The sequence below is a fragment of the Littorina saxatilis genome, linkage group LG8 (assembly GCF_037325665.1).
Source record: "Littorina saxatilis isolate snail1 linkage group LG8, US_GU_Lsax_2.0, whole genome shotgun sequence".
In the NCBI taxonomy this organism is placed as follows: Eukaryota; Metazoa; Mollusca; class Gastropoda; order Littorinimorpha; family Littorinidae; genus Littorina; species Littorina saxatilis.
The window spans coordinates 68,138,226-68,153,093 of record NC_090252.1 but is presented as its reverse complement, the minus strand read 5'-3'; the positions used below and the strand labels follow the sequence as shown (position 1 = coordinate 68,153,093).

The 14,868-nt window shown below is 41.2% G+C and overlaps 2 protein-coding genes across 2 annotated transcripts in view; both read right to left on the bottom strand.

The window, feature by feature from the left end:
* LOC138974422 (multiple epidermal growth factor-like domains protein 10) overlaps positions 1-5,988 on the bottom strand; it is a 51,204-nt gene extending 45,216 nt beyond the window's left edge. The window contains exons 1-2 of the mRNA XM_070347136.1: positions 5,931-5,988; positions 5,119-5,265 (exon numbers count right to left, since the gene is read on the bottom strand). Coding sequence (XP_070203237.1) covers positions 5,119-5,265; positions 5,931-5,988 — 205 coding nt within the window. The remainder of the gene's footprint in view (positions 1-5,118; positions 5,266-5,930) is intronic.
* The window catches only part of LOC138974421 (multiple epidermal growth factor-like domains protein 6), a 35,146-nt gene that overhangs the window by 6,949 nt on the left and 13,329 nt on the right, over positions 1-14,868 (bottom strand). The window contains exon 8 of the mRNA XM_070347135.1: positions 8,659-8,787. Coding sequence (XP_070203236.1) covers positions 8,659-8,787 — 129 coding nt within the window. The remainder of the gene's footprint in view (positions 1-8,658; positions 8,788-14,868) is intronic.

The window sequence follows — 14,868 nt, the reverse complement described above, 5'->3', positions numbered from 1 at the left end:
AATTTTCATTTTGATCTGGATCGTCCTATGTATAGATTTGGCAACACATGTAACGTTGATGCAAGGGAGCTAACACCGCGGCTTTGTTGACATCCTCACTTTTTCAGAGGCTAGAACAAGCTGTAATGCATGTATTATGGTCCGCGCATGGTGACATATCGTCATTATATGGTCTTATGGTGCGTTTGACATCGATTATGGGCAAACTACACTTAGTAAACACGGGAGCGCGTACATATGCCTTTAAGATTGTTCCTGCCTATCTTAGTACTTAACTAGCAGTTAAGCCTGGCTTCGCCCGGGAGTAAGCGGAGTCCTGTAGCAATTTAAGACGCTCGCTATCCCATTATCATTAGCTTTACCTCCTTTGTTTGGATACAAAAAAAGAGTTATCTCCCTTACCTTCTAGAAATTTCCGGAACTGTCCAGTTAATTTTTCTTTCTTCATTTCTTCCCCTCATAGGAGCAATAGCGAGTCTCTAATATCACTGGCATGATGTGCTTGCTGCAGGTGAACAGTAGGCACTGAACTGGTCTTGCACCATATAGGCTGTATTCAATAAATGGGAGGTCCATAATCTGAGAAAGGAAACAATGAATCAAGAAACTAAAACCCAGGTGCACATCTGCGGCACCTAGGGAGTGTACGTGCACACTATCTTGTTCCTGCCTCTTGCCATCTCAGAGGTATGGCGACCACAGACAAAAAAGAGTTATCTCCCTTACCTTCTAGAAATTTCCGGAACTGTCCAGTTAATTTTTCATTCTTCATTTCTTCCCCTCATAGGAGCAACAGCGAGTCTCTAATATCACTGGCATGATGTGCTTGCTACAGGTGAACAGTAGGCACTGAACTGGTCTTGCACCATATAGGCTGTATTCAATAAATGGGAGGTCCATAATCTGAGAAAGGAAACAGTGAATCAAGAAACTAAAACCCAGGTGCACATCTGCGGCACCTAGGGAGTGTACGTGCACACTATCTTGTTCCTGCCTCTTGCCATCTCAGAGGTATGGCGACCACAGACACACACACACACACAGACAGACACTCTCTTTTATTATATGTACTAGCAGTTAAGCCCGGCTTCGCCCGGGAGTAAGCGGAGCCCTGTAGCAATTTAAGACGCTCGCTATCCCATTATCATTAGCTTTACCTCCTTTGTTTAGATACAAAAAAAGAGTTATCTCCCTTACCTTCTAGAAATTTCCGGAACTGTCCAGTTAATTTTTCATTCTTCATTTCTTCCCCTCATAGGAGCAATAGCAAGTCTCTAATATCACTGGCATGATGTGCTTGCTACAGACAAAAAAGAGTTATCTCCCTTACCTTCTAGAAATTTCCGGAACTGTCCAGTTAATTTTTCATTCTTCATTTCTTCCCCTCATAGGAGCAATAGCAAGTCTCTAATATCACTGGCATGATGTCCTTGCTACAGGTGAACAGTAGGCACTGAACTGGTCTTGCACCATATAGGCTGTATTCAATAAATGGGAGGTCCATAATCTGAGAAAGGAAACAATGAATCAAGAAACTAAAACCCAGGTGCACATCAGCGGCACATAGGGAGTGTACGTGCACACTATCTTGTTCCTGCCTCTTGCCATCTCAGAGGTATGGCGACCACAGACAAAAAAGAGTTATCTCCCTTACCTTCTAGAAATTTCCGGAACTGTCCAGTTCATTTTTCATTCTTCATTTCTTCCCCTCATAGGAGCAATAGCAAGTCTCTAATATCACTGGCATGATGTGCTGGCTACAGGTGAACAGTAGGCACTGAACTGGTCTTGCACCATATAGGCTGTATTCAATAAATGGGAGGTCCATAATCTGAGAAAGGAAACAATGAATCAAGAAACTAAAACCCAGGTGCACATCTGCGGCACCTAGGGAGTGTACGTGCACACTATCTTGTTCCTGCCTCTTACCATCTCAGAGGTATGGCGACCACAGACAGACAGACAGACAGACAGACAGACACTCTCTTTTATTATATGTACTAGCAGTCAAACCCGGCTTCGCCCGGGTGTTAGCAGAACCCTAAAGCATGTTATGACATGTGTGCTTTCCATTAATTATCAGAGTTAATTACCTCCTTTATTTGGATAACACAGTCGGAGTTACGTCCCTTTGTTTCTTGAAAATGTCATGAACGGTTCGGTTAATTTTTTCTTGTTCGATTCTTCCCCTCGTAGGAGCAATAGCGAGTCTCTAATATTACTGGCATTATGTGCTTACTACAGGTGAACAGTAGGCACTGAACTGGCCCTGCACTATATAGGCTGTATTCAATAAAGCAGAGGTCCATATATAATATGAGAAAGTAAACACTCCTAGGCATTGTTGATGCACACTACCGCGTTCCTGTCCTCACAGACAGACAGACACAGTCAGGCCCGGCTTCGCCCGGGTGTTTCTGCTCTCCCCTCTCTCAGAAACCTCTCGAATCTTATTCCAATGTGGATAAGAAAAATGACAGTGTGAGCTCATACATTTGGATGTATAGGCAAGGCAAGTTTCTATTTGGTTCAACGTGTTCTTCGTGATTTGTTTATCCCTTCTCACACCCACTGTAGTTACCGTCTGATCAAAGCACGCATACCTCATGAGTGAGCGCGTCATACCTTTTTGAACAGGGGAGAGAAATCTGTAAATTCTCGTGATCTTTCACTGAGGCGATCGTTTCGTAAACATTATTCGCGATGATCTGGAAGGCAGGGAGGGGGAGCAGGGGGCAGGGTTAGTGTGTGTGTGTGTGGGGGGGGGGGGGGCGGGATGATAGCGGGCGGGGGGTAACCCTTGAGAATGACACGGCATACTGGTTTGATGAGAGTTACCTCCCTTCCGTGGGTGACAAAGCATGACTTACCTCCCTTGCACTATGTGGACTGTATTGATTGATGGGGAGGGTCATTATCCGAGGAAGGAAACAATGTCTGGAGAAACTAAAACCCAGGTGCACATCTGCGGCACCTAGGGAGTTCTTGCCTCTTGCCATCTCAGAGGTATGGCGACCACAGACACACACACACACAGACAGACACTCTCTTTTATTATATGTATAGATAGATAGATAGATAGATAGATATACCCTTCGTTCCTGGGTTCTTGAAGAAATTTGCTCAAGAAATAGGGTGTGTCAGTTTAACACATATGTGTTTAAAAACAATGAGTCAAGGTACGACAAACTATATATTGATGTAAAGGTAATTGAAAAAAGAAGATCTATGTCATGATGTTAATGTCATTGTCGCAAACAGGGGGACATACAGGTGTTGTGTATGTGACAATTACTGTCAGGGTCACAAACACACAAATCAGGCCTTCTCCACACACTGACAACATGCTAAAGACCTGAAACATGCTAGTGTACTTACAGTTTGATGACCACATTAACCCAGACCAAGTATATCCAAAGCATGTCTATTGTCTCACTCACTTTAAGTCACAGAGTTCTCAGGTAATTTTGTTCTCATAGTCAAGAGGTATCAGCTGTAAGCACAAGTTCGTTTCCTGAATGTACAACCCAAAATGTTACTAATCCTGCTTACACAACACATCTACTTCAAGAGGATGTACTGCACATTATATACACCACCAAATATAAGTAATTACACACTGATGACAGATGTCTCTGTGTCATTATCTTTGTCTCAGGTAATTAACCTGTGTAAAACGTGAAGAGTTGAAAAACAAATGTGCATTTTCATCTTCTAGCTTATCACCACAGTCACTGTCATTTACAAACACATTTGCAAGCTCTGCTCTCTCCTCCTTTAGTTAACACAGATCAGCATGATTATCATACACGTTATCCTCTCGAAACGTATCACTGTCACTGTGTGTCCCTGCCTCTGCCAACGTTACAACTACACAATGACGTCATCAAACGGTCCTATCAATAAAGGGAGAAAACCTTTATGGGAAATTCCCCTACAAAATATCCATATCAAATTTCATAAAGATCCACTTGGTATTTTTTTATATGATCTCTTGCAAAATGTTCCGTTCATAACAGGTTACATTAGTGTGTGACACGAACAGACATTGAGATCTAGCTCTCAGTCAGGTAGCCTTTTGACAAAACCCAGCTGCATCAGAGCTCGATGTGTCCAAATGATGACGTAGACAGCAATTTGTTCAACTGAACGTTGTTCTGCCACAGTGTGAGAACAAATAGTCTAACAAATCTCATGTTCAAAACGCTGTGACACAAAACTCATTTAGTCATGTTATGCCGATGCTATGTTTTTCTTTCTTAAAACACACTATAATGGTAACCCTTCCCAATGTATATGCTAAACATGACTGATCTGTGTTTTCAATGAATTTTACTGCAGTGTGAGAACAAATAGTCTAAAAAGTATCACGCCCATAACGCTGTGACACGAAACTCATTCGGTCGTGTTCTGTCGATACTATAATATTTTTCTTTCTTCAAACACACTATAATAGTAGCCCTTCCCAATTTATATGCTAAAAATGACTGGTCTGTGTTGTCAATGACTTTGCTACAATGTGAGAACAATTTCAACGGTGTAAAACATCTCACGGCCATAACGCTGTGACACAAAACTCTTTTGGTCGTGTTCTGCCAATACCAATGTTTTCCTTCCCAATTTCAATGCTGAAAATGATTGGTCTGTGTTGTCAATGGTTTTCTGCAAGAATGCGATCTCTCTCTCTCTCTTTGTCGCAAAGACCGTGTGACACAAAAGTTCTGAGCGGAAGAACAATCTGCTGAGTGCAATTACGCTTCAGAGGATAGTTTGTTAAAACAGTTTATCACTCAGGCACACACAGTACACTACAACGTTAGTATTCAGACCTCATTTGCTTTCCTTTGTCATGTATGAAAGTACTGGCCTTGGTTGAAGAAAGTGAACTGTCGCTGTGCAAGAAATTGGTCGCCATTTTCCGCCGTGTTTTGTGACGTGTCAACTACCCACAGTCATACAAAAACATATGCTGTTGGTTCATTTGTGTATCCTTATTGTTTATGTCATGCTTTGCAGTTTGGTATGTTTTGTTGTCTTCTCAAATCAATGGATGACTATAAAATAAGCATTTAAATGCGAAGGTGTTAAAACATGACCCATGATCTTGGCTTAACGTACCGCAAGAGTTCCCTGGGCTTTCCGTTGTTCCTGCTTTGCACACACACATCTCAGACCCGGCGTCACCCGCACACGTCGTTGTGTCGTCACACGAATCTGTGTCACTCGAGGTGCAACTATGGCCAACAGTGTTTTCTGTAATAGCCTCTGAAAATCCAGTTAAATATATTCGAACACAATTATTGAAGGACTATGGTAGAAGCTTTGTGGTTGTGATTTCTATTGGAAACCCAGCATTGAAAACAAAATTGTCGACAGACTATGACCAAAGTGCAATATCCACTGACAATTTAGTAAAGCATCCCTAAAAGAATATTAAAAGATAATGACAAAAGTTTTGTGATTTCTGAAAATCAAACAAACCAATGCAAACAGTTTATCGAAAGACTAGAGATGAAGAGTAGCAATCATCATTTTCACTGACAATCAAGCAATTATAGACTCACCGCATGTCCCAGTGTGTATGTTAAGGTTAAAATCAGCATTACACAGACAGATGGAGTTCACGCACTGAAGGTTGGAATTAACCACACAAGGTGTTGTGTCTGAGCAGGACCCTCCGTGCAAAGCTGTGGAATCACTTAGCTCTGAAACAATGAAAAGTGTGGTCAGTCCATAGATCCTTGAATCGGTCATTCAGCAAGCCAATCGTCAATTCCCGAATAATAGTTGCTTCAGTCATTGTTTCAAGCAGTCAGTCAGTCAGGCAGGCATACGCTTACTCATAGTCCTTTGTATAATCACAACTGGCTGATTTGCTACTGTTTTGCTTCATGGCGTAAGTACGGGAGCGTGCGCGTCCTCCCTCTTACCACTGTTGAGTTCTGGCATGCGCTCCACCCCCACCCATCCCCTGTTGCTGTTTGACATGTGTTTTACCAAATGCAAAATGACGATCATGCATTCAACAGATGATTCCCTTGCTAACGACCCACGCCTCTTAACCCTGCGAAAAATGACTTGAATTGTGACGTGACAATGTTACATAATTATCCATGAACTTTTTTTGGAAGTAAGCGGATTATTAACCCTATCTTTGAGTTACAAACGATTACAAACGATTCTCATACATGCTCTTACGTGGGGAAGTTAACCAAAAAAGGAAGAAAGGAGCTATCACGACATGAGTGGATTAAAGATGACTCGCAAGATGATTTGCACAGGAAGACGTATTTGTAAAGGCACACCCCTTCTATTAATATAACAACAATAATAACAAGGGTTGACCATAACGGGTCAATACGCCGCCATGTGGTGAAACGGGGGTGGGACATGGTTACAAACCGGCCGCGACCTTAAGTCACGCAAAACTGTTTCAAACCATATTCAGAGAGAGAGAGAGAGGGAGGGAGGGAGAGAGAGAGAGAGAGAGAGAGAGAGAGAGAGAGAGAGAGAGAGAGAGAGAGAGAGAGAGAGAGAGAGAGAGAGAGAGAGAGAGAGAGAGAGAGAGAGAGAGAGAGAGAGAGAGAGAGAGAGTAGTCACCGACAGACAGGGGAAGCTAAGAGAACAGAGACAGACAGACAAGGAATAAGATGAAGTTGTTTTTATATCGATTTCGGAAATTTAATTTTAATCATAATTTTTATATTTTTTAAATGTAAGAGCTTGTTTTTAATCCGAATATAAAAATATGTATATGTTTTTAGCCCTGAATCTCGACTATCTTCTAAAACGTTCCTAAGGAAGGGAGATAACTCAAATCAAAGTTATTTTTCAGCAAACTGAGTTTGTTGATGGTAATACTTTTACACAGTCTGATTCTTATAGAATATATAGAGTCGAAGTGAGAAACAAAATGCTAGTAATAACATAAGACCAAAACATTATTTGGCAAACGAGTCCGTACCACGGAACCACACACACCAATAAAACAAACTCCACTGTTACCGCCCAACGAAGCATCCAAATATCGGAGCACGTAAAATGAAATTGAACAAAAGCATGGCGGCTGTCAAACCAAAACACTGATCTAAAAATATAGATCAGTGAACCAAAAAGGGGATAGGGAAGTAACCTGCGGGAATTCCAGCACACGTCAGTGGGTTTCGTCCCCTGGTTTCGTCCCCTGGCTCGGTTTGTCCGTTAAAAGCTAATATCTTCCGTTTGACTACCGTTAGGAATGTAATTTTGTGCATGCAAAAAACAAAGCCTATTCCTTACAATTTCACAACATTTGAGCTTAATTGACCCAGAGATACACGTCTTACCCGACAAACACCGACCGACTCACCGCCCGCCCGCCTCAAACAAACAAACAAACAAACAGACAGAGCGAATCCAGTAAGCCTCTTATTATTCTAATGTCGGTTTAATAATAACACTAATAACTGGACATTTGTAAGTGCCTAACATATGTCTCTTTAAAAAAAAACATATGCAAAATAGAACAATTAAATGTACAACCTACATAAAACAATTAATCATACGGACAAAAATCACCACATGTACTGTTCACACCAATCATACCAACTTTAAGGGAGAGGAGTACGTGTAGAAATGGAATGGAAAAGACATCAGGCCGGGTTGGTGTAATATTGTGTGAAAAAGAAAGTGTTCAACTGTTGTTTGAAAGAGCTGAGAGAGGTGCAGTGTCTGACAGAGAAGGGAAGAGAGCTCCAGAGTGGTGCATGGTGCAGCACAACAGAAGGTTCTTGCTCCGTGCTGCGTATTAAACCATGTTTCATCCGACCAGGCCTTTATATCGGATAAGACCATTCCTTCACTTGGAAACATATCACCATTCAACACCTTGACTGCTTGCTCAGGTGAGTTGGACTTTTTTTTAATGAATTAATTTCTTAACAAGAAGAGCAAACGCTCGATCGAGTCACTTTCGCAGTTCTGAATATTATGACCTTGAAAAAGGTCAAAGGTCACCAAAGCAGACGTCAAAGTGTAGAGGTCACTGGGAGTCACGTTCACATAAAATTTGAGCCCGGTCACTTTTATAGTTTCCGAGAAAAGCCCAACGTTAAGTTGTGTGTTGCCGAACAGAAAAGGCTAGTTATCTCCCTTGTTTTTCTGATAACGTTCGTAAAAGGCTACAGATGTAAATACTTTGATGTAAAGAATAATCCTACAAAGTTTCAATCACATCCGATGAACTTTGTCAAAGATATAAAATGTCTAATTTTTCCTTTGACGCTGACCTGTGACCTTGAAAAAGGTCAAAGGTCAACGAAACCATCGTTAAAGTGTAGAGGTCATTGGAGGTCACGGCTAAACAAAATATGAGCCCGATCGCTTTGATAGTTTCCGAGAAAAGTCCAACGTTAAGGTGGTGTCTACGGACGGCCGGCCGGCCGGACGGCCGGCCGGACAGACTAACACTGACCGATTACATAGAGTCACATTTTCTCAAGTGACTCAAAAAGCTACTCAAACCAGGCGCCGAACAGATCTGAGATGGTGAGTTGAACTATTTTTAACAAAGGCAGTGTGCCTTTAAGAACGCACCTGAAGTTCTAAGCCGTTTCTCTCCAGCCTTCCTTATTAGTTTGGGTGCTGAGACGCTAAGGACAGTCCTTTGTATTACGTACCACATAGACCACTGTCGGCATTTCGGGTGTAGGCCGTGCCACATGTGCACAGGTTGGTTGTGCAATCTGCCCCCGACACGCAGAGGTTCGCGTAGCCATCTGCTGAGCACCCCTGGCCTGCCTGGATCACTGAAACACCCAGTAGTTACTACAAATAAACTGGTAGTTAGCTACCCTTGCGTCATTCGTATGCCTAGCTGTATTGTCGTGAGATCTCCGTGGCAAAAATTCCGCTACGCATATAGAGTTGGCCCTTTGCAGACAAAAATCCATAATTCATTGCGTTCACTGTTTAAAACAATGTTGCTGGAATTTTGCTTCATTTTAGCAGTCAAGTTTTAAGGAGTAAATCCAACAATCCATTCCCTTATTACCACAATCAGAAAACAGAATGAATTGAACTTTATTACACCCCCGGTATAGGGGTGTGTCTAGGATTCGGTCGATGTGTTTGTTTGCTTGTGTGTTTGTGTTCGCATAGAGATCTCAAGAATGAACGGACCGATCGTCACGAAACTTGGTGAACAGGTTCTATACATTCCTGACACGGTCCTTACAAAAATTGGGACCAGTCAAACACACGGTTAGGGAGTTATTGGTGGATTAAGATTCTACAAGGACTTATAGAGGGACATATTAATGGTCAAAGGGAAATAACCTTCTCAGTTGGTGGCAGTGAGAATGGTAAGGACGGGGGTGTTTTTCCTACCCCGGAGGAATTTCTTGTTTAACAAGGATTAAGGGCAGGTGGGCCAGTGCAAAATTGACCAAATCGTTCAAAACACTGTTTTGGGTATTTTAGCAGATTATGTTTCCATAACATACCTATCATCCATGTGTGTCGGTGTTTTTGTCAAAAGTGTCCTATTTATCTGTCAATAAAGACAAAATGTGAACATGTGTGGCATTGATTGTCTTCTGTAGTCGATATTCCCCCGCCAAAAAATGTCTCATTTTAAAGAGACCAAAAAGCAATGTACTCACGTTAAAATGACGAACACGGAACGAATAATAAGATCTCATTTTAAAGGCTAGTTACGGCTTTGTCCTCAGCAAAACAGTGCATTCACGACATACGAAACTGCGCAGCAGCTCTTGACCTATAACATGACATCAGTGTTTTGATGAATGTTCCATTCACTCAGCCACTTGTCCGTTGCAAAGGCAGCAATCGTAATCGAACGGAAATGTCCTTATTTGGAATGTACTCGACATCCATTGGTTCGTGTCATAAACCGAAATCGGGAACCAGTTTACTTTGTGAGTGCGCATGCTCAGCTTACGAATTTTGCATACGGAAACTACCGAAGAAACTCTCGGCCATGACGGGAACACCCGAAGTTCACTCGGTTTTACAACATCCTGGTTACACATCAAACGATCGGTGACAACCGAAAGCGAATTTTTCCTTGAGAAACAACCTTTGATACGATAACAATGGCTCGAAATAAGAAAGAGGACAACGTCTTTATTAGTTCGGTTAGCAACAACAAGTAGTTCCGCTGGCACTAGGCCAAAGTTTGGATTCTGTCGGTGTTTCCGATACAGAGGAAAGCTTTGATCTCCACGCAGATCCACAGGTCGCCATTTCCGAACACGCCATGCAGCAGACTTTTTACGTCTCGGCACTGGCTTGCTTTGCGCTGAATTTGAGTCAGTTTCTGTGCAGTATCTCCTCGACAAGCAAGTTGAGCATTTGCTACGCAAAAAAACAAAAACAGGAGAAAGTATCCAACATCAGTCAGATTATCGGTAATGTTTGCTGGGCCTGCCATTTCCCGAACGAAACTGGATCAGCAACTGTTTGTATCAATCTGCGCTTTCGTAAATTCCGTCACTGTCTTGACGAACTGTGTCATTTTCTTCACCGCGATACACAGTTCATTGCGAAGAGCTTCCTCAGTAAATCGTTCAGATTCCACGTACGATTTGTTGTCAAAAAACAACTCAAACGAAAGTTTCAAACTCATCATCCTCCATCTTGCTTGTCGAAGCACCAAAGTACTGTATCGATGTAAAAACAAAAGCAGAAAACTTCGAGGAAACCAACAAATCGACGAGATAACGGAAGGAAATAAGTCTCGTTCTGGCTCAAGTAAGTTACCGTTAAAAATACCGTTATTCTCGCATGCAAATACAAACGAGAATCGGGTCATTGATACACGTTTAGCGCTGGGGCAGTATACCCATGCTGGTTGACAGAGGGAAAGAAAGGATGGACGCATACATTCTCTGCTGGCGTGCTAAAGGCTAAGTAGTTTGCAATTCAAATAAACTAAGCTGTTCATTCATAACACAGTTTTGTCCTTGTATGTCTGTTTCAATAGTGTTTCTGTGGTGTTCAATCTTCAATGTCGTTTTTCTCAGTTCAGCCATTTTGCCTACGGTTACGTCTTGGGTTACGCGATTTCTCTGGCTGTAATTTAGCTAGAGCAATATTTTCTTTTGTAGTTTGTGCAGAATATAACATTCTGGGGGATTACGAAGGGATTTTGCTGAAATTTTATTATAGTCATATCCAGATTATTTCAAAAAATAATTTCGCAAGCGTTACCCTAAAGTTTGACAGTTGTAACAAAGAAGTGTTCCTAACTCCAAATATAAATATAATAAACAAGATCTGCTTCGTAATCCCCTAGAGCATACACAGAAGGATAAAATAAAACAATAATTAGAAGTGTGACAATCACATCTGATGAAAATCCGTGTATCTCCTGTACTCCACTTTTGTCTGTATTTTGACTGTTTTTGTCGCGTAAAACAAAAACCAGCAACCGAAAATACAAAAAGTGACTATTCTTTGTCATCATTTGTTCATTTCTTTCATAAAATAACATTCAGACACAATAAAACATTGAAAATTAAAAAAAAGGTAGTGCACTGGCCCACCTCCCCTTAAGATTTAGGGCTACGCCTTTTCTTACAAACTGTCCTTGGGACGCATAGACACACAATTATATAATTAAAACATTAAAAATTAAAAAGTTAAAAAGTTAACCAACAAAAGGAGGTCGGAAGATTTCAGCACGTGATAATAAAGATGACGATGATGATGACGATGATGAAGACGATAATGATGATACTGATGATGAAGCATGAAGAGCATACATATGTGGTTATTTATAAAATCAAATGCATACATTACTATGCAGGTCATTATAAATACAAGCTGGTAGCAATCGAACATGTAGCAATAGTACAACAAAAATATGTTCAGAATATACAATGCACAGCATATCTTTGACGTAATACTAACGTAAGTGTGGTAAATCAAAAGGCGTTAAACTACTCAGACATTAAGTGGTTTTTAACACATTTTTTAAAACTGTTTAATGACTTTAAGTGCTTAAAGGATGATGGAAACGAATTCCAAACTGAAGTACCCGAAAAGGCAAGACTGGTCTTATACAGGTCAATTCGTGGAATCGGTGGGATCAAGTTGACCGACCCATATCTGCGGGTAGCTTTATTGAATAATGATGTAATGTAAATCGGCACTTTACCGTAATACAATTTATGCATGAAAATGGCTTTGTTTAACTTGAGATGCTTTTCCAGTGGAAGAAAGTTAAGCATTTTTAATTTCATATATGTTGAGGCATTATCCTTTACGATAAGTTTAGCCGAGCGACGATAGAGAGAGTCTAACTTGTTCAAGTCGACATCACTGCTGCCATCCCAGAGCGTCGAAACATAATTAATGTGAGGCATTACATAAGCATGGTGGAACATTTCCAGAGTCCTTCTGTCCGTATATTGCTTTAACTTGGATAAGAGGAAAACGTTCTTGGCTACTTTCTTGCAAATATGCTGTAATTGTGCCTGCCACTTGAATTCACAATCAATAATTACCCCTAAAACGCGATGCTGTTGAACTTTTTCAATTGATTGCGTACCAATAGTAAGATTTACTTTGAGTGGAGAAATCTGGTGTTTTTCTCTGGTTGCAATTACCATACTTTTAGTTTTTATTGGATGGACACGCATAGCATTAGCACTACACCAGTTATTTACATCGTTCAAAGCTGTTTGAAGGGAGGACTCTATTACTGGAACAGACTTTCCACTTGCATGAAGAGAAGAATCGTCAGCAAAAAAATCACTTCTTACATTACTATCAGAAATGTGCAGTGGCAGATCATTGATATACCGACAGAACAAGATCGGCCCAAGCACTAAACCTTGAGGCACCCCGCATTTCACAGTCTCCTCAGTAGATATTTTACAGTTTAGGGCAGTATATTGAGATCTATCCTGTAAATAGGAAGCAAAGAAGTTACACACTGAACTGTTTCTGACATACAACTGTAATTTCTTCAATAGAATTGAATGACCAACAAGATCAAACGCTTTTTTAAAGTCGAGAAACGGTAGCGCCTCATGCCAACATTGCATGCACTTTGTTGAACCTCCGGACCGCAACGAGGTTCGGGCGCTTCGCTCCCTGAACTAAGCGCTTTGCGTCGTCGATCTTTCCCCCCAAAAAATTGTAATCCCCCCCCCCTTTTAACAAGAACATGCTTGACCTTGACCTTTACATGACCTTGACCTTCAGGGTCAAGGTCAAATAACTAAACCTAGCAATGACATCATACACTAAGAACTGCTTTACACATTTTTCCTACCAAAATACATGTGACCTTGACCCAAGGTCATCCAAGGTCATGCAACACAAAGCTGTTAATTCAAGACATAGGAAGTACAATGGTGCTTATTGGCTCTTTCTACCATGAGATATGGTCACTTTTTGTGGTTCACTACCTTATTTTGGTCACATTTCATAAGGGTCAAAGTGACCTTGACCTTGATCATATGTGACCAAATGTGTCTCATGATGAAAGCATAACATGTGCCCCACATAATTTTTAAGTTTGAAACAGTTATCGTCCATAGTTCAGGGTCAAGGCCACTTCAAAATATGTATACAATCCAACTTTGAAGAGCTCATGTGACCTTGACCTTGAAGCAAGGTAAACCAAACTGGTATCAAAAGATGGGGCTTACTTTGCCCTATATATCATATATAGGTGAGGTATTGAATCTCAAAAACTTCAGAGAAAATGTGAACAAGAAGGGCAAAGCCCATACGACTCACATGCTTGACCTCAAATAACTAAACCTAGCAATGACATCATACACTAAGAACTGCTTTACACATTTTTTCTACCAAAATACATGTGACCTTGACCCAAGGTCAAGGTCATCCAAGGTCATGCAACACAAAGCTGTTAATTCAAGACATAGGAAGTACAATGGTGCTTATTGGCCCTTTCTACCATGAGATATGGTCACTTTTAGTGGTTCACTACCTTATTTTGGTCACATTTCATAAGGGTCAAAGTGACCTTGACCTTGATCATATGTGACCAAATGTGTCTCATGATGAGAGCATAACATGTGCCCCACATAATTTTTAAGTTTGAAACAGTTATATTCCATAGTTCAGGGTCAAGGTCACTTCAAAATATGTATACAATCCAACTTTGAAGAGCTCCTGTGACCTTGACCTTGAAGCAAGGTAAACCAAACTGGTATCAAAAGATGGGGCTTACTTTGCCCTATATATCATATATAGGTGAGGTATTCAATCTCAAAAACTTCAGAGAAAATGGGGAAAATGTGAAAAATAGCTGTTTTTTAGACAACATTTATGGCCCCTGCGACCTTGACCTTGAAGCAAGGTCAAGATGCTATGTATGTTTTTTGGGGCCTTGTCATCATACACCATCTTGCCAAATTTGGTACTGATAGACTGAATAGTATCCAAGAAATATCCAACGTTAAAGTTTTCCGGACGGCCGGCCGGCCGGCCGGACGGACGGACGGACGGACGGACGACTCGGGTGAGTACATAGACTCACTTTTGCTTCGCATGTGAGTCAAAAATGTGAAAAATAGCTGTTTTTTAGGCAACATTTATGGCCCCTGCGACCTTGACCTTGAAGCAAGGTCAAGATGCTATGTATGTTTTTGGGGCCTTGTCATCATACACCATCTTGCCAAATTTGGTACTGATAGACTGAATAGTGTCCAAGAAATATCCAACGTTAAAGTTTTCCGGACGGACGTCCGGACGGACGGACGGACGGACGACTCGGGTGAGTACATAGACTCACTTTTGCTTCGCATGTGAGTCAAAAATGATGTGAACCGCCCCTGTTTTACACAGATCTTGAGAGTCAATGTTCGTTTAAAAGACTATGACGCTAA